This window comes from Notolepis coatsorum (genome assembly GCF_963971535.1).
Source record: "Notolepis coatsorum genome assembly, chromosome: 6".
NCBI classification, from domain to species: domain Eukaryota; kingdom Metazoa; phylum Chordata; class Actinopteri; order Aulopiformes; family Paralepididae; genus Notolepis; species Notolepis coatsorum.
The window spans coordinates 73,593,458-73,620,073 of NC_140170.1; the positions used below are offsets into that span (position 1 = coordinate 73,593,458).

The 26,616-nt window shown below is 44.5% G+C and overlaps 1 protein-coding gene across 1 annotated transcript; it reads left to right on the forward strand.

Annotated features, from left to right (window-relative positions):
* The first annotated feature begins 4,273 nt into the window (after positions 1-4,273).
* ccdc174 (coiled-coil domain containing 174) lies at positions 4,274-18,658 on the forward strand. Its single transcript, XM_084316296.1, has 11 exons — positions 4,274-4,413; positions 4,804-4,911; positions 5,017-5,117; positions 5,233-5,291; positions 5,421-5,574; positions 10,790-10,879; positions 11,220-11,356; positions 11,587-11,681; positions 12,398-12,545; positions 14,336-14,473; positions 17,853-18,658. Exons 1-11 carry the CDS (start codon positions 4,372-4,374, stop codon positions 18,494-18,496), a joined length of 1,716 nt encoding a protein of 571 aa, XP_084172422.1. The 5' UTR covers positions 4,274-4,371; the 3' UTR covers positions 18,497-18,658.
* The last annotated feature ends 7,958 nt before the right edge of the window (positions 18,659-26,616 follow it).

Consider the following 26,616-nt stretch of genomic DNA (forward strand, 5'->3'; position numbering starts at 1 on the left):
GCTGCTAGAGCCGCGGTGTATGGGGTCGTAGAGGTGGCATAGGCTAGCGCTATATTGTGCGCTCGGGGTACTTTCAGGTGCTTCAGTAATATTGCATACTTGTGGCGTTCATCAGCGACATCCACCATCATTGTCTCTAGGCACATCCGGAGCTCCGTGTACTGTGCTCGATTCTCATAGGTGAAGTCTGGAAACGTCGGTGTACCAATGTATGACGCCGTGGATGGCTGATACATCGGCGAGCGTTGGGGGAGAGGCCTCCTAGGCGAGTCTCCTCTTGCGCCTCTCTGTGGGCTGGTACCGGCAGGGTACCATGGCCCGCTGGTCCAGGTGCTATTCCTCGGGGCTGGTCGTGCGTCATGCTCACCCGTGAATAGAGTCGGGGGTCTGTAGCGCAGCGCCGCGGGGGTATAGCCTGGGCTGTACTGGACCTCCTGGTCCGGTGGAGTACTGTGCTGTCGTCGGGCTTGGTTCTCCTCCTCTCCCTCTTCTTCTTCTATCAGGTCCTCTAGATCCTGTAGTCGTTTATTTAGCTTCTCCGCAGTGTATGCCGCTCCTTCCTTGTAGCTGGGTCTTGCTTGGACCGGTCGGGGAAGGGGGTCTGCGGGGGGTATAGGCTTGGTCTGTTGGTCAAGTTCAGGGTCGCTTGCTCGGTTAGGGGATGCTGCCCTTGACTGTTGTCTCGACGAGTTCCTTGAACCCCTGGCGGAGGGAGAGGGTGTTGCCTTGGTGATCAGCTGCTCCATTAGCTGCGCTTGTAACTTGTCGCGCTCGGCTTGTAGTCTGTCGCGCTCGCCCTGTAGTCTGTCGCGTTCGGTTTCGCGCTGGATGAGAGCGAGGTCGCGCTCTGTTTCTCTTTGGGCACCGGCAGCGGCACGCTGGGTGTCTGCTCGGTCTCTTGCCATATTCTCTTCCGTCTGAAGGCGTCTCATCTCCAGGCGTATGCGCTCTTCTTCGCTCCGTTGCTGTGTCTGGAGTCGATCGCGTTCACCCTGAAGTCGATCGCGTTCACCCTGGAGTCGATCGCGTTCGGTAGAGGCTGTCAGGCTGACGAGGAACGCCTGTGACAGCATCCTCTCCGCCTCGCTGGGGGAAGACGGTTGTAGAGGTGAGCCGCTCCTGGCTGTACTCGTTGGGGAGTCCTGGAGCTCTATCTCCTCGGCGCTCTCCTCATCTTGTTCCGTGCAGAGTTCTCTCTCTGTAGGGTTGTCTTCCTCCCGGGGCTGGTCGGGGACTACTTCTTCGGTATTGGCGGGGGGTAAAGGCATGTCAGCTCCCTCCTGGTCCCCACCGTGAGCTTGGTCAGTTACATTAGAACCCACTAGGGCCTCTGTGGTCGGGGTAACCTGGTCGTTAAGGTCAGACATAATTTTACTTTCTACTTTTACCGCGTTTACCGTTTGTCGAAGGCTAGGTAGTTGACTGACAGCGTAATCCTCTAAGTACTGAGGTGTCTGTCGTCTGCGCCGCGGGCGTTCTACGTTAGGAGGACCGTTTCGTGGAGTGTTCATCATAGGCCATTTAATATTAATAACACTATATTAATATTACACTAGTTACCCTCCGGCTCGAAGGACCAATTGTAACTGAGGGGTACAATTCCCTGACTGTATTGATAAGTATGGTATCATTAAACCACTACCGCTTTATGTACTTTAACTACTGGCCACACAGTACATGATATAGATATGATGAACACTTTCCCACCATGAAACCAAGTCCACACAAATGTATAAGTCGAATATTTAATATATAGCAAAGGGTATATACAACGTTCACGTAATGACATTTATGATTTGAATGCACTTGTAAGGCAAATGAGTATTCGTAGGCAAATCAACATTGAATGTCCAATCTCTGGTTACGCAGGAAGCAAGTATACAACCTGGTTCTTTAGGGAACTATAGCAATGGTACTTAATGATTATAGCTGGATATACTAAAGGGGGGTCCTGCTGGTTGTAAGTCAGTAGGGGGGGGGGGTTAGGAGAGCCGCCGGCGATATCCCATCTGGCCAACGATTTCTTGGGAGAATTCAGAGTGCTGAACACGGTGCCCACAGAACCTTGGTCCACAGATGAATATGCTTGGGCCCTCTTGTAGACGGTAGCTGCCGGTCCACAACGAAGAGACGTGAGGCGACCTCACTCGGGGTAGAGCGCCGTCTCACCTGGACTCCTCTCGGGGGGTAGTTCCAACACTCACCAGTGTTGGCTGTTATCCATGGCATAAATCAAAGCACCCAAAGCAAGTAGATAATCCAAGCCGTGTAGGGCTCGCCGTCGTCCGGGTAAGGTAATCCAATGTGCAGGTCCACTCGTCCTAGCCCAGAACTCCTCGGATGAAAGCACCACACGTGGTCTGCCCAGCCTGGTTAAGACTCTAGATAACGCGAGGAAACGATGGGGGTACTACTCACTGTATAACTCTAACCGAACGATGCACCATACATAATAGACTATTATTAACTTAATAGAAATACGTCCCACTCGACGGTATAGTGCCAAACTATGACAATTCAACTATTAATCCACACGATGTCTCAATGCCATTCTGAGGCCAAGTTGACCATACTGCACCACACGTGTATCGTGGGTGAGGCTTAACGTCTTGCCACTAGGTTGGAGGGTAAAGAACTAAGGGCTAAGGGACTAGAAAAGGAAGTTCTACTTTACTTGCGCCATATATATATGCGCTGTGAACAAATAGTACCATTCGTATTTCGGTAGACGTATTCCTACGCGGAACCGGGGCTAGTAACGACATGTTCGTCGGCACGATTGAACTTGAACCAAGGGGCTTGGCTGCTGGCGCCAAGTTCTTGTCCAATGAGAGAATGAAACTATTATGGGCTGTTAGTAGACTAAAGGGATATTCAGTGTATATGTACAAGGAATATACAAGGGATATCAAACGATATACAAATACTATTAAATATATATCCATAAATAAATATATATATTCGGTTTAATCTGATCCTTCACAACAACAAACAATACTGTATTTGCAAATCTGGTATGTCATAAATGTATAGATGTAGCAGTACTGTCTATCTGTATGTCGTGTATGTCATATGTTATGATGAATTGAAAATGGGGGACCCTGATGTAAACAAGACGAAAGTATTTCTCTGGTCTGCATCCCCTTAACAATTGTGTGTATTGAGCTGTACTGTACTGTACCCATTCTGCAATCTGTTAATAAAATGTTCAATCAAGAATGGAGTCATTGACAGTGTCAAATGCCTTTTGTAGGTCCAGCATGATCTGTTAATACAATTTTCAATCAATCAATCAATCAATCAATCAATCAATCAATCAATCAATCAATCAATCAATCAATCAAGACCCGCGTTGCGGGCACTGCATTCCGTTCTCAGAATGGATTTGACTCGAGAGAGATCATCAGCAGGCTATATATGATATTCAGACTCTAGATCTATTTGCAGAGCCAGATGAGATGAGGCAACCTGTGCGATTGGCTCTTGACAACTAATTTTGCACGTACTGTATAGGCTACAGTATGTGTGTATGCGCGCACTGCGGGAGGTGGCCAGAAGCGCGCAACTAGCCAACTACTATTATTACTACTATATTAATACAGTTTGATCCATCACAAAGCGCTCCAGCGCTTGAATACGGCCGGGGGATCCGCTCTATACAATGCAGACCCACGGCTCTCGTATTATAATGAGCCCGCGAGGCGTGTTATTATTAGAGTTAATAATATTGTATATTGTTTACACTGTCTTTTTATTCTATTTTTACTTCTCCACTGTACTATAATTATGTGACCTGTACCTCTATGTCTTCTACTACCTGTACCTCCCCTCCCCCCGGCCCTCCCCATGCTGCTGAATTTATCTTATTTTATGAATACAACGTTTAACGTTCGCTAACGTAGAGAAACGTCAGACGTAATTCGAGATACGTCAGACGTACTTCGGGATACTTCCGTACTTTCCGCCAATCAGCGCATTGCCCTGTCACGGGAGTAATAATCTTGTAGCTGGGCGGAAGTTGCCCAATCTGGACCGAGGCTCCGAGGCTGCAGCTGGACCCTATTGGGGTCTGCGGCTCTGCAGATACCCCCTACTCACTAACTTACTCAAATTGCTTGTAAACGCGGGGCTTGTAAGCGCTGCGGTCTGACGTGCTGCAGCTGGAAGCATCTCAAATAAGTAGGAACGTAGCGTCACATACAGCCATGAACCAGCAGGTGGCGCTAAAGCAAAGCACATGAATGCCACTCGCCGTATGAAAAAACCAACGAAGAAGAAGAAGAAGAAGTATCATGGTTGCTAATGAAATGGTGCCATGTAGGACGTTTTCGATATAACGTTAAATAATAAATGACCTAAGAAAAGAGAAACATGGATAAAAAGAAAAAGGTTTACAACGTGACCGCTTCATCTGTGAGTTGATTAGCTAACTATACACATAAGTTACGTGTTAGTGGTGTTACGTTAATGTTACCTTTCTGGCTGTTCTAACGTTAGCCAACTACATAACTATAAACACATCGTTGGTAATGTTACCTTGTTTGATAACACTTACTAGCTTCTAACGTTAGCTAACTACATAACTTAACATATCGTTGGTAATGTCACCTTGTACGATAACACTGGTTGTTAGCTGCTAACGTTAGCTAACTTCGTAACTATAAACAATGTTATCTTGTTTGATAACACTGGCTGTTAGCTGCTAACGATAGCTAACCAACCCAAGTTAGCAAACTAAGTTAATTAATAATAGGCCTATGTGTACGATTTCTTTCTTTCATTCTTTGTTCTTTTATCTTATAGTTAGTTGACCTTAAAGCTGAACTGTACAGAAAACAGGAACAATTCAAACAGGAAAAACTTGGACAAGAAAATGCTGGCACTGACTCCAAATCAAAGTCCAAAGACAAGGTAAGGAAGCCTGTTTTATTGGACAGATTGGAGACAAAACCCATTTGACCAGACGGTGTAACAGATCCGTAGATATTTTTAACCAACATCTCGTTGTTTACATAGAAAGCTAATATATGGAGCAAACCGAACGCAGGGGTGTCCGCACGGGCAGAGAGAGACGTGGAGCAGCTGGTTGAAGAGGATAACAACCTGGACAGATCCAGGTGAGTTCTAATCTACACTGACGGCTACACAGTTAACATACAATGGTACCTAAAATCTAACTAAAACCTGCAACTCTCCAACATCCATAATAACTTCCATTCCCCAAACCAACAGACGCAGGTTAGAGGAGAAGGCCATACTCTACGAACAGATGACAAAAGGAGACTTCCCTGGTTTGTCACATCTGGAACATCCGAGTATTGGTTTTGAAAATAATTAAAGTGGTGTTTTTGACTGGTTCCTCTGAATGAGGAGTAGATAGTATTTTCTGACTTTTGCCTTTGTGTTTCTGATGTGTCCAGATGAAGAGACGGAGGGCTTGTTCCTGGTTGATTTCACTCAGAAGATTATTGACAAGAAGAGAGAGACACTCGCACAGAGAGAGAGTGAGAGAGACGGCGAGGACAGAGTGAGCTCCTCCCCTGTCCCACCACCGCAGAACCCAGATGAGGAATGGTAATACGATCAATAGGAAAGAGGGATATCTGCACACCGTGGTAGATTTTTATATTCATAAGGGCTGCACGATTAATCGGGGGAAAAAAATCGTGATCTCGATTCATAGACCTATGCGATCTCATTTCTAAATTATGATATTTTTTTCTTAAACATACTTTAATTTTTTTTTTTTTTTTTTTTTTTTTACTTTTTACTTCTTTAACACTTTGGTTGCCTAAGGTTAAATTAATGATATACCATAGATTGCCAGCGCTATTTGTCTATGGAGAAACTCCCCTTCTTTGCAGGGCTATAACTTTTTAAATTCTATTGCTACATTGCCATTATTAGGGCCCATTCAAAGTCCTATATGTATTGTTCATTGTGTAGCAACGTTAAACTTTTTCATTCACATATTCATAGTAAAGTATGGTCTAATGTATAAGTATGTTTTCATCTCTTTCTGCAGCTTTCTCCAGAACGTGATATATAGCCCCAAATGCATTATATTGATGATGAAATACAGTTTGATGGCAATCAGCGCGATATAAAAAATTCCAACTAGACGTACTTCTAGAAGTTACTACACGTCATCTGATGTTGACCGGATGGGCGAGGGGGCGTTTATAATTCCGTGGGCAGCGTTATACCAATCATCTAATGTGGGTCAAATGTTGATAATATCAGTTATTATCGAAGACGGTAACGTTACACGCTGAAACTCACCCCAGTCTCCGCGCGCCGTTGGGCGATCATCGTCGAGTAGAAATTTTATCATTATGGGATATATTATTACCCGGTCCATCTCCAGCTTGTATAATGGTATATACGTCCAAATCATGTTGTTTATCGAGTTATTGGCAATCGATCGCTATGTAGTGTGACGAGCTAGAGTGCCGGAACCTATACCGAGTGCCCGGAAGTAATATGGCCGACCAGCAAAACCTCTACTGCGCTTCCTGTTAAGCGGTTGCGCCGATCGGCCACCAGATGGCGCTCCTGAACCGCCAGAGAGCTCAGTGGGTCCTGCTGGTGGATCTCAGGCCAGCGGAGGGACATTATGAATCCGATCGCAGATTTTTGAAATATTGATATAGGGACGCTGTACAGCGTCCCCCGGCAACTTTAGCATGGCCAGGAAAGACGTCTAAAGACGGGTCCCGGCACTCAAAGTGTTAACACTATAGGGACCAGCCACGAGTTAACTTGTGTTTCGGTGCCATGTGTTGTGGACCAGAGCCACGAGTTAACTCGTGGCAAGTTGTTATTGTTTTATTCCATATTAATAACTCTATTAACGTCCCCGATCGATTTGCAGGACCTACCCGCATATTTGATTTTCGAAACATGCAATACCGGCCAGATCCCCTTAGGGGCGCCATCGCTCCACTGCATTGAGGGCGATTGAAAAAATAAATTTGTTTACCGTCTGTGGGCGTTTCATATGAGCCTCGATCCCAGCCGAACATACTCCATCTTTGATCCCGTTACCGAACGCAGATTTCAGCCTGGAATAATGGGATTTATGATCAACCAATGGACATATCGATCTACCAGATTCCGATGACTAATGACGAAATGCTGCCGGCGATCACATGGGCTGACGGTAGGATACTATTCCCCCAAATTACAGCTGGATTGGACATTGTTTTAAAACGCAATGCGATCGATCAGTGAAAATGGCTACTTGAACGCACACTGTATTGCTAATCAATAATAGTAATCGGCGTCCCCCGCCGCCCCCATTTCATCCATAGATGCTCTGTAATAGTCCGGATGCTACGCAGTTTGTTTTATTTCATTCGTATATACAGCAGAAATGGCGTTTGATATAACATGACTAGCCTTTAGCCTATTATCTAGCTCCCCAGAAAAAAGACTAGGCGAAAACTGCGATAAACCTTATATTCACGGCGCTATAAAATGACAACCAACCGATGGATTTTTATTTTCTTTAAGCCATTATGAAGGCACGGTTTATGCACTCAAGTGACAATGAGAATGGACAGATAGCAATACTATAAAGTATATATATAGCTGTTAGAAAGTACATCGGTTTGTTGACAAAGCGTTGTCCTCCAGCCATATATTACACTGCAATCCATGGTCGTCAATGTGTTAAACGACGACGAAAAATAAGAATCGTGTGAGAGAATCGTGATCTCAATTCTTAGAGAGAAAAATCGTGATTCACATTTTAGCAAGAATCGTGCAGCTTCATACATTTTATTCTAATCTAAAACAATTTGATGTGTTGTATTGTTACCAGCAAGCAGTGTTCACTATTGTCTTCTTACTCTGCAGTGTTCACTACTGTCTTCTTACTCTGCAGGGATCACTACTGTCTTCTTACTCTGCAGGGTGGACTGTGAGGACACTTTGTTATCAGCAAGCAGTATTCACTACTGTCTTCTTACTCTGCAGGGATCACTACTGTCTTCTTACTCTGCAGGGTGGACTGTGAGGACACTTTGTTATCAGCAAGCAGTATTCACTACTGTCTTCTTACTCTGCAGGGTTCACTACTGTCTTCTTACTCTGCAGGGTTCACTACTGTCTTCTTACTCTGCAGGGTGGACTGTGAGGACACTTTGTTATTAGCAAGCAGTGTTCACTACTGTCTTCTTACTCTGCAGGGTTCACTACTGTCTTCTTACTCTGCAGGGATCACTACTGTCTTCTTACTCTGCAGGGTGGACTGTGAGGACACTTTGTTATCAGCAAGCAGTATTCACTACTGTCTTCTTACTCTGCAGGGTTCACTACTGTCTTCTTACTCTGCAGGGTTCACTACTGTCTTCTTACTCTGCAGGGTGGACTGTGAGGACACTTTGTTATCAGCAAGCAGTATTCACTACTGTCTTCTTACTCTGCTTTTGATTGATTGATTGAAAACTTTATTAACAGATTGCAGAATGGGTACAATACAGTACAGCTCAATACACACAATTGTTAAGGGGATGCAGACCAGAGAAAGACTTTCGTCTTGTTTCCACCAGGGTCCCCCATTTTCAATTCATCAGGACATATATGACATACATGACATACAGATAGTCAGTACTGCTACATCTATACATTTATGACATACCAGATTTGCAAATACAGTACTGTTTGTGATACAGAAGGAGTCAAGAAAAGGGAGTATATACATTTGACGTAGAAACTGTACATTGGAGGAGGTTGGGTGGGGGGGGTTGGGTACACTGGGATATTGACAACCATACTGGGTCATTTACATTGGAGGTGGTTGGGGGGGGGGGGGGGGGCACACTGTATAGACAAGCAAAACTGTACATTGAGGGGGGGGGAGACTCTGTACAAACAAACAAAATTGTACATTGGACTATTGACAAAACCATACTAGGTAAATGACTGTACATTGGAGGGGGTTGGGTTAGGATATTTACAGGGGCCAGTGTTGAATTGCAGTCTCCCGTAGGTGTCTCTTGAGAGAGGTTTTGAAAGTGGGTAGTGATCCACATTCCTTTACAGCTTTGGGTAGGGCGTTCCACATTGATGTGGCATAATTGCGAAACGTGTTTAGTCCCTTATTTGAGCCGAATCTGGGTTTAACATGATTTGTGGAGCTCCCTCTGGTGTTGTGATCGTGGTATTCACTGACCTTTGGGAAGTATTTTGCCATGTACATGGGTACCTTGGTCGTGTAGTGTATCTTGTAGACCAGGCCCATTGCAAGTTGCTGTACTCTGTCATCTACTCTAAGCCATCCTAGGTTGTCAAAGTGGGCAGGGGTGAGGTGGGTTCTAGGAGTAAGGTCAAGCAGTAGTCTGACCAGTTTGTTTTGAGATGTTTGTAATTTTGTTTTTAGCGCCTTTGAGGTGCTTTGGTACCATGAGGTGCAAGCATAGTCGTAGTACCCCTGAATGAGTGCTCCTGCCAGAGTCTTCAGGGTATTCTTGTTTACCAGAGAGGAGATCCGGTACAAGAATCGAGTTCGTTGGTTGACTTTTTTTATTACATTGGATGCCATTTTGTCACAGGAGAGATTAGCCTCTAGGATGGAACCCAGGTAGGTAATTTCATCTTTCCTTGTGACAATATTGTCACCCACTGTAACTGAGAAGCCGTCGGTCTTGCTGAGTTTGTTATTTGAACCGAAGAGAATGGACTCTGTTTTGCCCATGTGTAATGATAGTTTGTTATCAGCGAGCCATATGCAGATTCTGCCTAGTTCCGAGCTGAGGGTTTTTTCAACCTGTAACTTGTTCTTGTCAGAGACCAGCAGGGCTGAGTCGTCCGCAAACAGGAACAAGTTGCAGTCACAAGCTGACGACATGTCATTTGCATAAATTAGGAACAGTAGCGGTCCTAGTATGCTTCCTTGTGGAACACCACAGCTCACTGTGAGAGGGGGGGATAGGGTACCGTTTACCTCCACCATCTGTTCCCTCCCCTCAAGGTAGGATTGCATCCAGCTCACTGATAGACTATCAAAACCAATTGCTTTTAGCTTGTCAATCAGAATGGAGTGATTGACCGTGTCAAAGGCCTTTTGTAGGTCCAGCATGACCATGCCGCAGTATTTGCCTGCGTCCACCTCTTGTTTGATGTGGTCATTCAAATAGAGAAGGCATGTGTCAGTGGAGTGGGATGTTCTGAAGCCAGATTGGAATTCGTAGATTAGATTTTTTTCCGCTAGGTACTTTTCGACCTGTTCGTAGACTATTTTTTCCATGACTTTCGAGATGGAGGTGAGAATAGAAACAGGGCGGTAGTTGCCTGGGTCTAATTTGCTGCCCTTTTTGTGCAGAGGGGTCACCCTAGCAATTTTGAAGTCCTTGGGGACGTGTCCCTGTTTTATGGAGAGGTTTATTATGTGTGTGATGATTGGGGTGATGGCGGCTGCTGAGTCTCTGAGGAATTTGGAGGGGATGTTGTCATGGCCAGTGGCCTTGTTAGGTTGGAGGGCGCTCAGTTTATTGAGTACCTCATCTGTTGTTACCATTTCCAGCTTGAAGTCGTCCTTGCGGACCCCTAGGTTTTTGTAGTAAGCTACTATGTGTTCTACCCCATAAAGCCCTGAGTGGGAGGGTAGTTTGTTTACCAGTGTTGTGGCTATGTTTGTGAAGAAAATGTTTAAGTAATTGGCTACATCCAGCTTGTCTGTGATGAGCGTGCAGGGTTCACTACTGTCTTCTTACTCTGCAGGGTGGACTGTGAGGACACTTTGTTATCAGCAAGCAGTGTTCACTACTGTCTTCTTACTCTGCAGGGTTGACTATGAGGACGCTTTGGGTCGATCTCGGAAATGCATGAAGAAAGACCTGCCGCAGTTCAAGAAGATGGACCTGGACCTTGGGGGGTAAACATTTGACAAACAGGAACTACTTTGCTTCTCAAGACATCAGGTGTTGATGGTGTCAAGCTGCTTGAGCTCTGCTGTGTATTATCTTAGCGTCTAGGGATGTTCGATATTGGCTTATTTACCGATATACCGATATTGTCCAACTCTTAATTTCCGATACCGATATATGCAATAAATGTAAAAAATAAAGATTTTTTTTTAAAACGCATACCGATAATTTCCGATATTACATTTGAATGCCAATATTGGTAGGCCGATAATATCGGACATCCCTAGTCTTAAGACATCAGGTGTTGATGGCTTGATCTCCGCTGTGTATTATCTTCTTTCCGCACAGAAACACTCCTGTGGAGAAGACCTTACTGTCGGAGGACATGCGCCGGGAGCTGCAGAGGCAGGAATGGGAGAGGGAGGAAGAGGAAGCCATGAAGAGGCCTGTAGGACCCGTCCACTACGAGGACATCAGGGGACAAGGTTGACGTAGTGTTTATGTACTTCTAGTAGAAATGTACTTTTCCTCTGAATAGCTGGTGGTACATTTGCTTTGTGTTGCCTCCTATCTAAACGTAGAGGGTTGGGCTTGGAGTGTGATTTATTATCACCCCTGCGTTGACCTCAATGGAGCCCAGGTTGGGGAAACATTGCATAGAAAGTCCTGTACATTAAAATACCTTTTCCTCTCTCTCTCTCTCTGTTCATCCCAGAGGCGCGTGAGCTGGGTGTGGGCTATTTTGCCTTCTCTCAGGATCCAGAGCAGCGCAGAAAACAAAGAGAGACTCTGGATATGCTCAGAGACCAGGTGAGCAGCTCATGGGGATAAAACAAAGAAACTAATCCTTACGTCACTAAGAATCGATGAAAAACATGATGGCACTCCAGGTCATTGATATTTATCTATGAATTGAAGATGGTTCACAGCAGGTCATTGATATTTCTCCTTCACTACATCTTTCATCTTCCCTCTCTGTCTCGTTCTGTCTCGTTCTCTGTCCCGTCCTCTGTCTCGTTCTCTCTGTCTCGTTCTCTGTCTCGTCCTCTGTCCCGTCCTCACTCCTCTCTGTCCTGTCTCGTCCTGTCTCGTCCTCTCTGTCCCGTCCTCTGTCTCGTCCTCTGTCCCGTCCTCACTCCTCTCTGTCCTGTCTCGTTCTGTCTCGTCCTCTCTGTCTCGTTCTCTGTCTCCTCTTTGTCTCGTCCTCTCTGTCCTGTCTCGTCCTCTCTGTCTCGTTCTCTGTCTCGTTCTCTGTCTCGTCCTCTCTGTCTCGTTCTCTGTCTCGTCCTCTCTGTCTCGTTCTCTGTCCTGTCCTCTGTCTCGTCCTCTGTCCCATCCTCACTCCTCTCTGTCCTGTCTCGTCCTCTGTCTCGTCCACCCTGTCCCGTCTCCTCTGTCTCGTCCCGTCCTCTATCCCGTCCTTTCTGTCCCGTCCTCTCTGTCCCGTCCTCTGTCCTGTCCTCTCTGTCCTGTCCTCTCTGTCCCGTCTCCTCTGTCCCATCCTCTCTGTCCCGTCCTCTCTGCAGACGACAGAGCAGCGCAGTAAGAGGGAGCAGCTGAAGGGGAAGAGGAAGGCTGTTCTGAAGGCCAGGATGGCCAAGGTGAGGCAGAGGAAGATGAAGAAGGCCAATCCGGATGGTACAGAGGAAGAGCCAGGAGTGGAAGACAATGAGGGTAAGAATGTCTCCTTCAGACAAATGCAGCCAGGAGCAGAGTTATAAACTAGATGCAACCAGCAGCAGAGTTATAAACTAGATGCAACCAGCAGCAGAGTTAGAAACTAGATGCAACCAGGATTATAAACTAGATGCAACCAGGGTTATAAACTAGATGCAGCCAGGGCCAGAGTTAGAAACTAGATGCAACCAGCAGCAGAGTTAGAAACTAGATGCAACCAGGATTATAAACTAGATGCAACCAGGGTTATAAACTAGATGCAGCCAGAGTTATAAACTAGATGAAAAAAGGAGCAGAATTAGAAACTAGGTGCAGCCAGGAGCAGAGTTATTAAACTAGATGCAGCCAGAGTTATGAACTAGATGCAGCCAGGAGCAGAGTTAGAAACTAGATGAAAAAAGGAGCAGAATTAGAAACTAGATGCAGCCAGGAGCAGAGTTATTAAACTAGATGCAGCCAGAGTTATGAACTAGATGCAGCCAGGAGCAGAGTTGGAAACTAGATGCAGCCAGGAGCAGTTATTAAACTAGATGCAGCCAGAGTTATGAACTAGATGCAGCCAGGAGCAGAGTTATAAACTAGATGCAGCCAGGAGCAGAGTTAGAAACTAGATGCAGCCAGGAGCAGAGTTAGAAACTAGATGCAACCAGGAGCAGAGTTATAAACTAGATGCAACTAGGAGCAGAGTTATTAAACTAGATGCAGCCAGAGTTATAAACTAGATGCAACCAGGAGCAGAGTTATAAACTAGATGCAACCAGGAGCAGAGTTAGAAACTAGATGCAACCAGGAGCAGAGTTAGAAACTAGATGCAACCAGGAGCAGAGTTAGAAACTAGATACAGCCAGAGTTAGAAACTAGATGCAGCCAGAGTTATAAACTAGATGCAGCCAGGAGCAGAGTTATAAACTAGATGCAGCCAGGAGCAGAGTTATAAACTAGATGCAGCCAGAGTTATAAACTAGATGCAGCCAGGAGCAGAGTTATAAACTAGATGCAACTAGGAGCAGAGTTATTAAACTAGATGCAGCCAGAGTTATAAACTAGATGCAACCAGGAGCAGAGTTATAAACTAGATGCAACCAGGAGCAGAGTTATAAACTAGATGCAACCAGGAGCAGAGTTAGAAACTAGATGCAACCAGGAGCAGAGTTAGAAACTAGATACAGCCAGAGTTAGAAACTAGATGCAGCCAGGAGCAGAGTTAGAAACTAGATGCAGCCAGAGTTATAAACTAGATGCAGCCAGGAGCAGAGTTATAAACTAGATGCAGCCAGAGTTATAAACTAGATGCAGCCAGGAGCAGAGTTATAAACTAAATGCAGCCAGAGTTATAAACTAGATGCAGCCAGGAGCAGAGTTATAAACTAAATGCAACCAGGGTTAGAAACTAAATGCAACCAGACCCAGGTTAGAAACTAAATGCAACCAGGGTCAGGGTTAGAAACTAAATGCGGCCAGGGTTAGAAACTAAATGCAACCAGGGTTAGAAACTAAATGCAACCAGGGTTAGAAACTAAATGCAACCAGGGCCAGGGTTAGAAACTAAAGTAACTAACTACGGTGTGTTACTACATGTTGAGTCACTGTGGCGTTTTCAATTCAGTACATCTGACTCCAGCATCAAGTGAGCCACAGTAACTTGTCCTGGATCTTTATTTCTTACTTAATGATCGACAGAAAGGAAGCTAATTAAAGCAAACCTGACTGAAATAATAGGTTAGTATCCTGTAAATTATTGTGTGTGATGAACACAATGAGAGATTGTTGTATATTGTTTCTCCCAGAAGAGGAAGAGGATCTTATCGGACCCAGCCTTGCCCCAGAGGAGGCCAGTACACTGAAGAAGGTGGAGGTCGAGGTCCAGGAGAGGATGGATTCCAAGCCCGGAGTACCGCATGTCAGAGAGTGGGACCGTGGCAAAGGTAATCTTGTATCCTTCAAACTGGTTTGGTGTTGATCTCAAGAACGAGCTAAATCCATCTCTCCACTGTGGACATGAATGTGTTGAAGCTACAGACCTGTTGTTTCACTGCCTGCTCAGCACGTACCATACCTGGACATACTAGTGGTGCCCAGCGCTATATTACACATGGTCACCATGAACACATGACCCACCACCATGAATACATGACTCACCACTATATTACACATGGCCACCATGAACACATGACCCACCACCATGAATACATGACTCAACACTATATTACACATGGCCACCATGAACACATGACCCACCACCATGAATACATGACTCACCACTATATTACACATGGCTAGGGATGGGTATCGTTAGGATTTTATCGATACTACTACTCTTATCGATACTGCTTAACGGTTCGGTACTTTATCGATACTCTTATCGGTTCTTTTTGATTATTTTTTAATTATTTTTATATTTGCAGTTGAGAGCATTGGTCATCTGTCTCCCTACAGTAAAGATTAGAAATTATTGAATTATTGTAAATGTGTGGAGTGGTGGGAATAGCTGCTTCAATAATAACTTATAACAACAACAGACAAGTTAGACAACTATGTATACAAAAAAAAACGATATACACTGAATGACTAGTTGTTACCTAAAGTCCTTGGACTCCACTGTAGAGAACGGGTGCAGGCCTTTGACAACAAACTTTGTCACAGCCCTGTGACACTCGTTCACCCTATCCTGTCATCCTTCCTCTAGCTGCTAGGGAGAAAGGACTTTGGGTGGTGGAGGTAGAGGGAGGATGTGTGGTGGCCCTGGGCTCACTGGCCTGGGACACATTGGTGGCTGACGCCTCAGCTTGACGATCTATAAGGTTTTTAGATTGTAGTATTTGTAGCTAAACAATTATTTTGTTTATTAGCCTATTTGTAATAATTCGTTATTAGCCTAGGAAACTCCGTATCTTGGCTTACCGGCTGCAGTGGACCACTGCGCGCAAGGCAGTCGAATACGGCGCATTTCTGCACACTAATATCGTGTTTTGCCAACAAATGTTTTGATAGATTGCTCGTATTGCCACCCTTACTTGCAAATGTTTTGTTGCACTTGTGGCAACGTGCGTTGTCGGCATTGACCCTTGTAAAGTATATCCATACTTTAGAACGCTTCGCTCTATCCGCCATCACGACTCAGTGCATGCAGACTCAGAGCTGTCTGTGTCTGTGTGCAGCGCGCTTAAGCAAGGAGACATCGCTTTCATTAAGGAGTACCCGTATGTATAAGAACGAAGTACCCGTATGTGTAGCGCGACTCGCGAGGAGTGTGTGTAATAATGACTCGCTGCGGCTCGCTTCTCGTGCAGAGACGGAGAGAGGAGAGATCGTTCGCAACTTTTAAATAATAATAATAATAATAATAATAATTTCTCTAGAGTATCGATAGCAGTACCGAGGACGTCGGAGCTTATAAATACTCCGGTATTTTCTAATATAGTACCGGTTCCCGTTTAAAACCGGGGTCCGGGGGGCATCCCTACACATGGCCACCATGAATACATGACTCACCACTATATTACACATGGCCACCATGAATACATGACCCACCACCATGAATACATGACTCACCACTATATTACACATGGCCACCATGAATACATGACCCACCACCATGAATACATGACTCACCACTATATTACACATGGCCACCATGAATACATGACTCACCACTATATTACACATGGCCACCATGAATACATGACTCACCACTATATTACACATGGCCACCATGAATACATGACTCACCACTATATTACACATGGCCACCATGAATACATGACCCACCACCATGAATACATGACTCACCACTATATTACACATGGCCCCCATGAATACATGACTCACCACTATATTACACATGGCCACCATGAATACATGACTCACCACTATATTACACATGGCCACCATGAATACATGACTCACCACTATATTACACATGGCCACCATGAATACATGACACCACTATATTACACATGGCCACCATGAATACATGACTAACCACTATATTACACATGGCCACCATGAATACATGACTCACCACTATATTACACATGGCCACCATGAATACATGACTCACAACTATATTACACATGGCCACCCTGAATACATGGCCACCCTGAATACAAGTTCCACATTTAAATGACTTGTTGCACTGCATGTGTATACTTATATCTGCTGCTGGACCCTGCGTTCCTAGCTTGTCCTCCACCTCCACAAATGACCTAAGAACCTCTGGGCGGTTTGGTGAAAGTAGGTTACCCAATGCAACATTTTCAGATACTGGAATGGTGGAACGAACTGCCCACCACAGTTAGGACAGCCGAAACCCATCCAATCTTTCGCCGTCGACTAAAGACTCACTTCTTCAACCATTATCTGAAAAAAAAAAAAAAAATGTAAACAAATCTAACCCTAACTAACCTTATTGTCATGCACTTGTACTAATATACTAACCTACACTGTAGCACTCAACACTTTGATGTACATTGTTACTCAGCTGATAGATTTGTGCCCTTCCTGATGACTTGTCGTACAGAACTTGCAAGTCGCTTTGGATAAAAGTGTCAGCTAAATTACTAAATGTTTAGTTTAGTTTATTCGGATCCCCATTAGCCATTGCCACAGGCATAGGCTACTATTACTGGGGTCCACACAAATCAATACAATACAATAAAATCAATACAATACAATCAATATAATACAATACACCTCAATATCACATACAAATATTATATAATAAAATATCTAAGTTCACCAATCACACATACTCATCTACTCAATCATGTTTCAAGGCATATATGTTCACTTAAAGTACAATACATCTCAATACAACATACAAATATATTTAAAATCTTAAGTTCACCAATCACACATACCCAGCTTCTCAATCACCCACTATGTTTACTTAACTGACAGTACCATTCTTTCTTATATGATTTTTAAGGTGTTTTTTAAATGTCTTTTTCTGTAAAATGTAAATGTACATACATTTCGTATTTATCCAAGGAATTGTGTGATGTAGCACTGATCTTCTTGTAGCACGGTCTGCTCTAACCACACTTATTGTAGCAAAGGCATGTCAGGCTTCTGCTTCTAGAAACCGCGGGTTCGTCCTCCAGATGACGGGAATGTAACATTTTAAATTTAATTTAAAACATTTAAATGAGGTCAGGAAAAGAAAAGGCTCCAGGCATTTCAGCGCTTGGCGTTCATTAGTGAGCTCTTGTACTCTTAGGCCTCTGCTTTACCCTCCTGTCTAAGACTAACTATTTATGTCCATTTAAGACCTGTCAGAACTGAGCTTTTCATTTCCAATTCCAGAATTCTTGCTTGGCGAGTGGACGAGTCGTCGCCGGGAAGAACGGGATACAGACTTTGCTCCTCCGTCTTCATACGCCCATGAAGAGATGAGATCGGACCGCGGGAAGACGGCCGCCTGGAAGGACAATAAACCCAAGATGTCTTTCAAGTGGTCAAATGACTCAGGAAGAGGGTCTGTGACACGGAGCAAGGAGGAACCACAACACAGCCCTCCTTCTGAAGCAGCTCCTATTCAGCACCAGACCACATCACAACCTCAATGTCCAACATTCCCTGCCGATTCTGTCCTCCAACCTCAGCCTCTAAAAGAACCTTCTGATTCTTCAACTGTCCTCCAACCTCAGCAGTCCTCGACCGCAACCTACCCTCCACCTTTCCTCCCCGACCAGTACCCCCCTCCTCCTTTCCACCCCCTGTTTCCCCCTATGCCTCATACTCGGCATACTGGCCCACTTCCCCCTCAGTACCCACCCCAGTACCCACCCCAGTACCCTCACCAGTACCCACCCCAACACCCACCCCAACACCCACCCCAACACCCTCACCAGCATCCACTTCAGATGCAGAGCCAACCACAGCCCCTTCAGCAGACCACCTCCGGAAGTCTGGATGACATGCTGTCCTTCTACAAGAACTCTACCTAATCCTGAATATATCTGCTACTTGCTGTGTATAGAGTATAGACTTCTCTATGTAGATGTAGAAAAATATGAGTACCTTTCATGAAAATGTGTGTGGCAATAAAGGGGAGTTTATTATTTGCTGTATAAGTTGTGTTTTTAATAAAGATGAGATGTTTTGATTGACAGGGTTCCAGCTCCATTGTTTCTGGTTCAGAACTCGGGTTGACAGCTGTTGTTTTGTTTCAACTCCACAGTGATTGCTAGTGGTGCTGTGGTTTATTTCACATATATTATATGTGGGGTTTATTTTACAAGGGTAGATGCAACCACAGTCACAGTGACATTGCAAGCAATTGCCTGTTATGTGGTATCACAGTATTTTAGGTAATGTTTATCACTGTATTTTAGCTAATGTGTTGTATCACAGTATTTTAGCTAATGTGTTTTGTCACAGTATTTTGGACGCCATGTGAATATGGTCACTGGCAATGCTAAATATTTTTTGTTTAGTGAGATATTATTATTATTTTTGTTTTATGCATATAAACAAAAATAATAGGATCAGCACACTTAAACTTGCTCCCACTATATTTATTGTCCCCATCAAAATTCATGATGATTCAAGGTACAGGATATAGTCGGCTGCAGATCAAGGTAGTGTAGCCGGCCTCGTATTGCCATCTCTGCGTTGTGTTTTAAGTTCGACCACTGCGGGCGACATTGCAGACCACTATACCAAGAGGTGAATTCACCTTTTGGTAATGTGTCTGCATGCCTTTGTGTGTGCCACAGTCACTTAACAACACTTGAATTCTTGATTGATTGATTGAAAACTTTATTAACAGACTGTAGAATGGGTACAATACAGTACGGCTCAATACACACAATTGTTAAGGGGATGCAGACCAGAGAAAGACTTTCGTCTTGTTTACACCAGGGTCCCCTATTTTCAATTCATAATGACATACACAACATACATATATATCATGACATTTATGACATACAGATATACAGTACTGTTACATTTGTGACATACATGATATGCAAATATACAGTACTGTTAAACAGAGATCCTAACAAAATATACATACGAGGGTGAGGGGGGGGTGCAAGGTGCAAGCATAGGGAGGGGGGGTTTGGTCATTTACGGGGGCCAGTTTTGAATTGCAGCCTTTGTGGAACTCCCTCTGGTGTTGTGGTCATGGAATTCACTGACCTTTGGGAAGTATTTCGACATGTACATGGGTATCTTGTAGACCAGGCCCATTGCAAGTTGCTGTACTCTGTTGTCTACTCTAAGCCATCCTAGGTTGTGGGCCGGGTAAGGTGGGTTTTAGGAGTAAGGTCAAGCAGTAGTCTGACCAGTTTGTTTTGTGATGTTTGTAGTCTTGTTTTAGGGCCTTTGAGGTGCTTTGGTACACAGTAAATTTCGCAGAGTACATTTGACTCAAACTGAGTAAAATTTTACTCAATTTGAGTAAAATTTACTCAGTTTGAGTAAAATTTACTCTGCGAAATTTACTGTGTACCATGAGGTGCAAGCCAGAGCCTTGGTGCAAGCATAGTCATAGTACCCTTGAATGAGTGCTCCTGTTAGTCTTCAAGGTATTCTTGTTTACCAGAGAGGAGATCCGGTACAAGAATCTTGTTCGTTGGTTGACTTTTTTGATTACATTGGTTGCCATTTTGTCACAGGAAAGATTAGCCTCTAGGATGGAACCCAGGTAGGTAATTTCATCTTTTCTTGTGACAATATTGTCACCCACTGTAACAGAGAAGCCGTTGGCCTTTCTGAGTTTGTTATTTTATCCAAAGAGAATGGATTCTGTTTTACCTAGGTGTAATGATGATAGTTTGTTATCAGCGAGCAAGGTGCAGATTCTGCCAAGTTCAGAGCTGAGGGCTTTTTCAACCTGTAACTTGTTCTTGTCAGAGACCAGCAACAAGCTGAGTTGTCCGCGAACAGGAACAAGTTGCAGTCACAAGCTTAGTTGCAATAAAGCAAAGTGAGAAATAATAACAACAGCCTCGCGACTCATCCTTTTTGAGGACGTCACATTGATGCAAAACAGAATTATTCATTAATTGGGGGGGGGGGGGGGGGGGGGCGTGAACGCGATATCTGCCATGCGAGACTAGGCTAGTCGATGTTTAGGCTAGTTTTAGCCCCTTTCGTGACTGCTGATCAGCAGTCACGAAAGGGGCTAGGCTAGTTGATCAATGATGAATTGAAAATGGGGGACTCTGGTCTGCATCTCCTTAACAATTGTGTGTATTGAGCTGTACTGTATTGTACCCAATCTGCAATCTGTTAATAAAGTTTTCAATCAATCAAATAACAACTGGTAAATTCACTGTGCTTCTTAAACAACATGTAGCAGTGCTGTCTATCTGTATGTCATGTTATGATGAATTGAAAATGGGCGACCCTGATGTAAACAAGACGAAAGTCTTTCTCTGGTCTGCATCCCCTTAACAATTGTGTGTATTGAGCCATACTGTATTCTACCCATTCTGCAATCTGTTAATACAATTTTCAATCAATCAAATCTGACAACAACAACAAAAAAAGCCGTCTGTCATTTTTTTTTATCTCCGCGATTTTTCTTTTGTTTCACAATGAGTCATGACAAATTAATTACATAATCCATGTGTATGTAACGAACTAACATATTCCAGTTGACTATCTTTTTTGGAGGATTCGTTCAAAAGCTATTCATACTTCCATTTTTCTATCTATGGCGGCAGGGTTCGAATTATCACCTGAGAGCTATGGGGGCCCCCTGAATTTTTTCTTTTACTATTTTTTTCCCTGGAATTGTGGCTGTTTTCGAAGTCATATTTAGAGGAATATCTCATTAGGATTAGTCTAATACTAAGTAATAATGACATCACACAACATTCTAATCATTAGACTATTGTGTGATGTCATTATTCAGGCTCATTCTTAACCATCAATATTTGTTCATTTTCTTACTCACCTCTGATATATAATGCCATATTTACTTGTTTGCATTTTGCATCTGATAAAATACAACAATTTAATTTGAAAAATGAGACCAAATTTATGAACTTGAATTAACATTTATTTGTCTCTGCACTTATAAATCAAAAACTAACAAAATAATCTAATGGAAAATAAATAGTTGTATGGCACAACAGCAGCATTTATCAGGATACAGTAAGTAACATTATCATCTGATAATAAAATGAACATAAAATAAATACTTGTATAAATCAAAATAAATAATGTTATAAACAAATGTGCACAGGTAATCAAGAACTGTATGAAAAATAGTAGCAGCATCTTCTTAGAACAACAAGAAGAAAAGTAACTACTGCAGCATGTCACCGACATGCAGACTGGAAGAGCCGGGATTCAAACCACTGACCTCTTTTATCCAAAGCGAGTAGTGACGACTATATTCTCTTCCTCAACTTCTTGCTCTGAGAGCTAGTCACAGTCCCATTCATCCACTGCTCTGCCAAATGGGCTCCAAATGATTTATTTAACAATATCTTGGCGTTTTTACATGGAAGGCAGCCAATGCATCCCTCCTTGGCAAATAACCAGCCATATTTATTTTTCCAAAAGTTCCACTGACTCGGACCCCAGCATTGTGGTGGTTGAGTAGCAGCACAGTCCAGGTCTAGTGGTGGAGACTCAGGTCTGGCAGTGGCAACCGGCGCGGTAACAATAACAGGTGCACTGCGCACAGGAGCAGCAGAGCTAACACTAGTACTAGCAATAGCAGTGTCAACTTCAGTGACAGTAGCGCTGCTAGCTGCTGCACTAACAGCGTCAGTCTTTGGCCTTTTTTTTTTTTTTTTTTTTGGCATGTGGCGTACTGTTTAGTGTTTATGTTTTCAGTTGCAGGACACGGACCTGCAGCCTGCTTGCTGCTTCTTCTTCTTCTTCTTCACTAGGTTGCAGTAGCGTTAAACTTATGGGTGATGCATAGCGGCTTGGAGGTGAAATGTAGCCTATTCCACAACATTAATTACTCGGTTCTTTTAAAAACTGAAAAGAAAAATATGATCTATTAACAATTTATTTAGGTAACATAAATAATACTAATTCGTACAAAAAAAAATATAAAATTTGAGAGACCCCCACAGGGGGTCTTGACTATGGGGGCTCAGACTATAGCTATGGGGGCTGAGCCCCCATTGGCCCCCTCATAATTCGAACACTGTATGGCGGATTGATTCAGACAGAAAAAAATAAGTAATTCAGTTGTGGGCGGGATCTGGGGTCACGTGGAGTGTGTTATTTATACTAAATAACAACCGGCAACTTCACTGTTTCAGCCAGAAATCAAGAAATTTGCATTCCATTGTATAAACTGTTGCACCCATCTGAAAATCAGTTTATTAATTACTACAATGAAATAAGGTATTCAATGTTTTCAAGATTCAAGAGATGTATTGGTCACATAGGCCTACACGAGACATGTAGTGAAATGAAGGTGGCCATGCCCGCCTTGATTGTGCAAAAAAAAATACAAATAATAATAGAATAAAATAGAATAGATTATAAAATAGACATGATAAAAGGTACTAAGATAAAATACAATGTTAAGCTTACAAATGAAAGGTAATGAGTCCTATATACACTAACACTACTATACAATACTATACAATATACAGTTATGCTATATGTGAAATCTTATTCGATAGGGCGAAACCAGTACTAGTAGGCACAATATATAGACCGCCAGAACAGAGTGGCTTCTATGACACACTTGATGGGTGTTTAGCTGGGGTGGAGGGGGTGCGTGAATACTTTCGGCAGCAAACATGCCCTTCCGCGTTGCTCTGATTGGCCGAGCGTGCGCATGCGCATGAGCCGCGACAAGCTCCTCAGCCTCCTCAGCCGCTTAACGCAATTTATACAAATGGAAGTATTGATTACGCCATAACGAATCATTAAAAAAATATACCGTTAACTGGAATATGTTGTTTCTATATGTTGGATTATGTAATTGGTTTGTCATGACAAACCAATAAAAAATCGCAAATTAACCGGTGGCTACAACAACAGCCCCACCGTTCATTGTAAACAATGATGCATGTAGTTACTGTGTGTTGTTGTAGCCACCGGTTAATTCGCGATTTTTTATTGGTTTGTCATGACCTCATTTTGACCTCTGACAAATCCATGATCTCCAATAAAGGGGTGATAGCATGCGGGTTAAGTGATCATTATATGTGTTGAAGTCAGAGGATTGTTAGTAACTGTCTAACTGCATATATAACTGTTTCCACTAGAGGGCGCTCTAGGCGGAGCCACTTAGGAACACCACCAGGTGGCGAGTATAAATATAGATGTCTCCTCCCACTATTTCTCTTTCCCCCCAGCCTCTCAGTGAGAGGAGAACTATAGAACTGCTGCTCTGCCATGTGAATAAATAAACCACGCCAGTTAAAGGCTAAAGATAGAAACCATGCCTCTTGACCACATTATTGTCGCCCTATAGCCGGATTCTGTCAACAGGTTATGGGCCCAGATAACGCCGGGGCGAAATAATAAGGGTAGCAAGCTTAGCTAAAGTATAGGCTATAGCGCCGGGAGCACCGCGTGGCTAGACGCTAGGCCAACAAGAGCTAAAGCTACGCCTACCACCAACGAAGAGGATGGAAAACAAGGGAAGGGGCAAATGGCCCTCATTCAATGGAAAAGCAGAGGACTACGAGCTCTGGGAAGAGCGCATGCTATGCTGCATGCACGGTGCGGGACTGAAGGAGACGATCCTGGCAGCCCCCACGGGAGACCTGACGGCGGAAGAGCAAGCCCTGGACGACCAGCGTAACGCAGACGCGTACTGTGAGTTAGCGCCGCTGCTCGACGACACCAGCTTGGGGCTGATATTCCACGACACTAAAGACAAAGGCAGAGAAAGCCTGGAGGTGTTGAGAGAGCATTACATCGGGCGAGGAAGACCCTGAGTTGTGACTTTCTACATAGCACTAACGGCCCTGAGGAAGGGGCACACCGAGACTGTGACCGAATACGTCAACAGAGCGGACCAGATCACGACGCCATTGAGGAGTACCGGAGAAGCACCAAGCGATGGGCTAATGATGGCGATGATGATGAGAGGACTACCGGAGCTGTACAAACCGTTCACACTCCTGGTAACACACGGTTCAACGGACATGACGCTGGGACAGTTCAAGGCCAAGTTAAGAAACTTCGAGGCCTCAGAAGATACCCACCCAGCCGCAGCGGAGGTGGGAGAGAGGGTGCTAAAGGCTAGAGCGACGCCAAGGGAGAGGACCAGGACCACGGCGGAACTGGCGTGTTGGCGATGCGGAGAGAAAGGCCATCGGAGAAGCGACTGCACAAAGACTGTCTGGTGTAGCTTCTGCAAATCCACGGGGCACACAGACAGAGCGTGCATGAAAAAACACGACCAGAGCGCGCGATACGCGCATGGACAAGATGACGGCCATGGACGAGACGGCGGCCACGGACAAAATGGCGGCTACGGACAAGATGGCGGCTACAGACAAGATGGCGGCTACGGACAAGATGACGGCTGTGGACAGGGTGACGGCAGCAGACACGATGACGGGGACGGTCGACGTGAGACGGATCGAGACGACGCCCGGAGAATAACGGGACAAGAAGACTGCGCTTTCGGGGCGCGGACGGCGTGCATCGCCGGACTGGCCCAGCTGCAGCGGGCCCAGAGGAGGGGACTGATCGTGGACACAGGTGCGTCGTCCCATGTCATCAACGACAGGAGTCGGTTCAAGAACTTTGTCGACACTTTCCACCCGGAGAGGCACAGCATGGAGCTGGCAGACGGGAGACGCACCTACGGATTGGTGCAAGAGAGAGGAGACGCACAGGTATGCCTCACGGACAGTAGGGGGCGCCGGCGTACGGTGACGTTAAAGAACGCTCTCTACGTACCATCATTCCCACAAGGACTATTCTCTGTAATAGCTGCTACTGCAAGCGGTGCCAAGGTATTCTTTGATAAAGGTAAAAATGTTCTTGTAGAACCTGACGGTACCAGAGAATATATTATCTGCAAACGGAGTGTAATGACAACGACAAGTGTAATGATAATAATGATATGTGTAGCGTGACGGCCAGTCACGATATTCAGACATGGCACGAGATTATGGCCATGGGTCATTGTAATCAAAGTAATAGAGGATTTATTGAAACTGCAAGCAGTGACAGAAGGCATGCACATTGAAGGTGAAAAGCGTAGACCTGACAAAAATTGTGCAGTGTGCAAAACGGGGAAGTTTACTCAACCGAGATACAGAAATCCCACAGAAAAAGTAAGGGTACCACTTGCATTAGTTGACACGGACCTAGCCGGCCCAGTAAGCAACGAGTCCATAGGAGGCTTTAGATATGTACAGTCTTTTACAGATGTGTGCACAGGGGCAGTGTTTGTTTACTTTCTCAAAGCAAAGAGTGACACACTCCAGGCCACGGAGAAATTCCTGGCAGACGTAGCCCCTTATGGTAACGTAGGATGCTTGAGGTCCGACAACGAAACCGAGTTCACAAACAGAGAGTTCCAATCACTGTTGAGAAGGTACAAGATAAGACACAAGACGTCACGTCCATATCCCCCACACCAGAACGGAGTGGCAGAGAGGGAATGGCGCACCCTTTTCGAAATGGCTAGGTGTAAGCTAGTAGATAGTAACTTACCTAAGAGCCTATGGCATTATGCGGTGCAAGAAGCCGCTTACACCAGAAACAGGTGCTTTAATAAGCACTCGGGCACCACCCCGTATACAGCACTGACAGGAAAGAAGTGTAATCTAGCCAGAATGCACTGATTTGGATCAGTGTGTTATGCTTACCTGCAGGACAGGGGAAAGCCCGAGTCCAGATGTGTAAAAGGACTTTTTGTAGGACACGACAAGGGAAGCCCCGCTTTCCTAGTTTATCATCCCGGTAAAGGGAGAATGCAGAAACACATGCTAGTCAAGTTTGTCACAAAGGCAACATGTGAGAGCGAGACACAGACAGAGGAGCCAGAGCTGGACTCCAGAGTAATGTGTGTAGAAACAGAGACACATCAGCCCAGTGTACTTAGTACGGTCGTGCAGGCAGACAGTCAGCCACCCCCAGAGGGCGATGACGAGGAGCACCCGAGGGTGAC

What these genes read in the sequence shown, in the direction of transcription:
- ccdc174 (XM_084316296.1), top strand. Translation starts at nt 4,372, where the DNA reads ATGGATAAAAAGAAAAAGGTTTACAACGTGACCGCTTCATCT. An exon ending in TGGATATGCTCAGAGACCAG is followed by an intron (nt 11,682 to 12,397) that starts GTGAGCAGCTCA and finishes TCCTCTCTGCAG; the next exon opens with ACGACAGAGCAGCGCAGTAA. An exon ending in AGAGTGGGACCGTGGCAAAG is followed by an intron (nt 14,474 to 17,852) that starts GTAATCTTGTAT and finishes TTCCAATTCCAG; the next exon opens with AATTCTTGCTTGGCGAGTGG.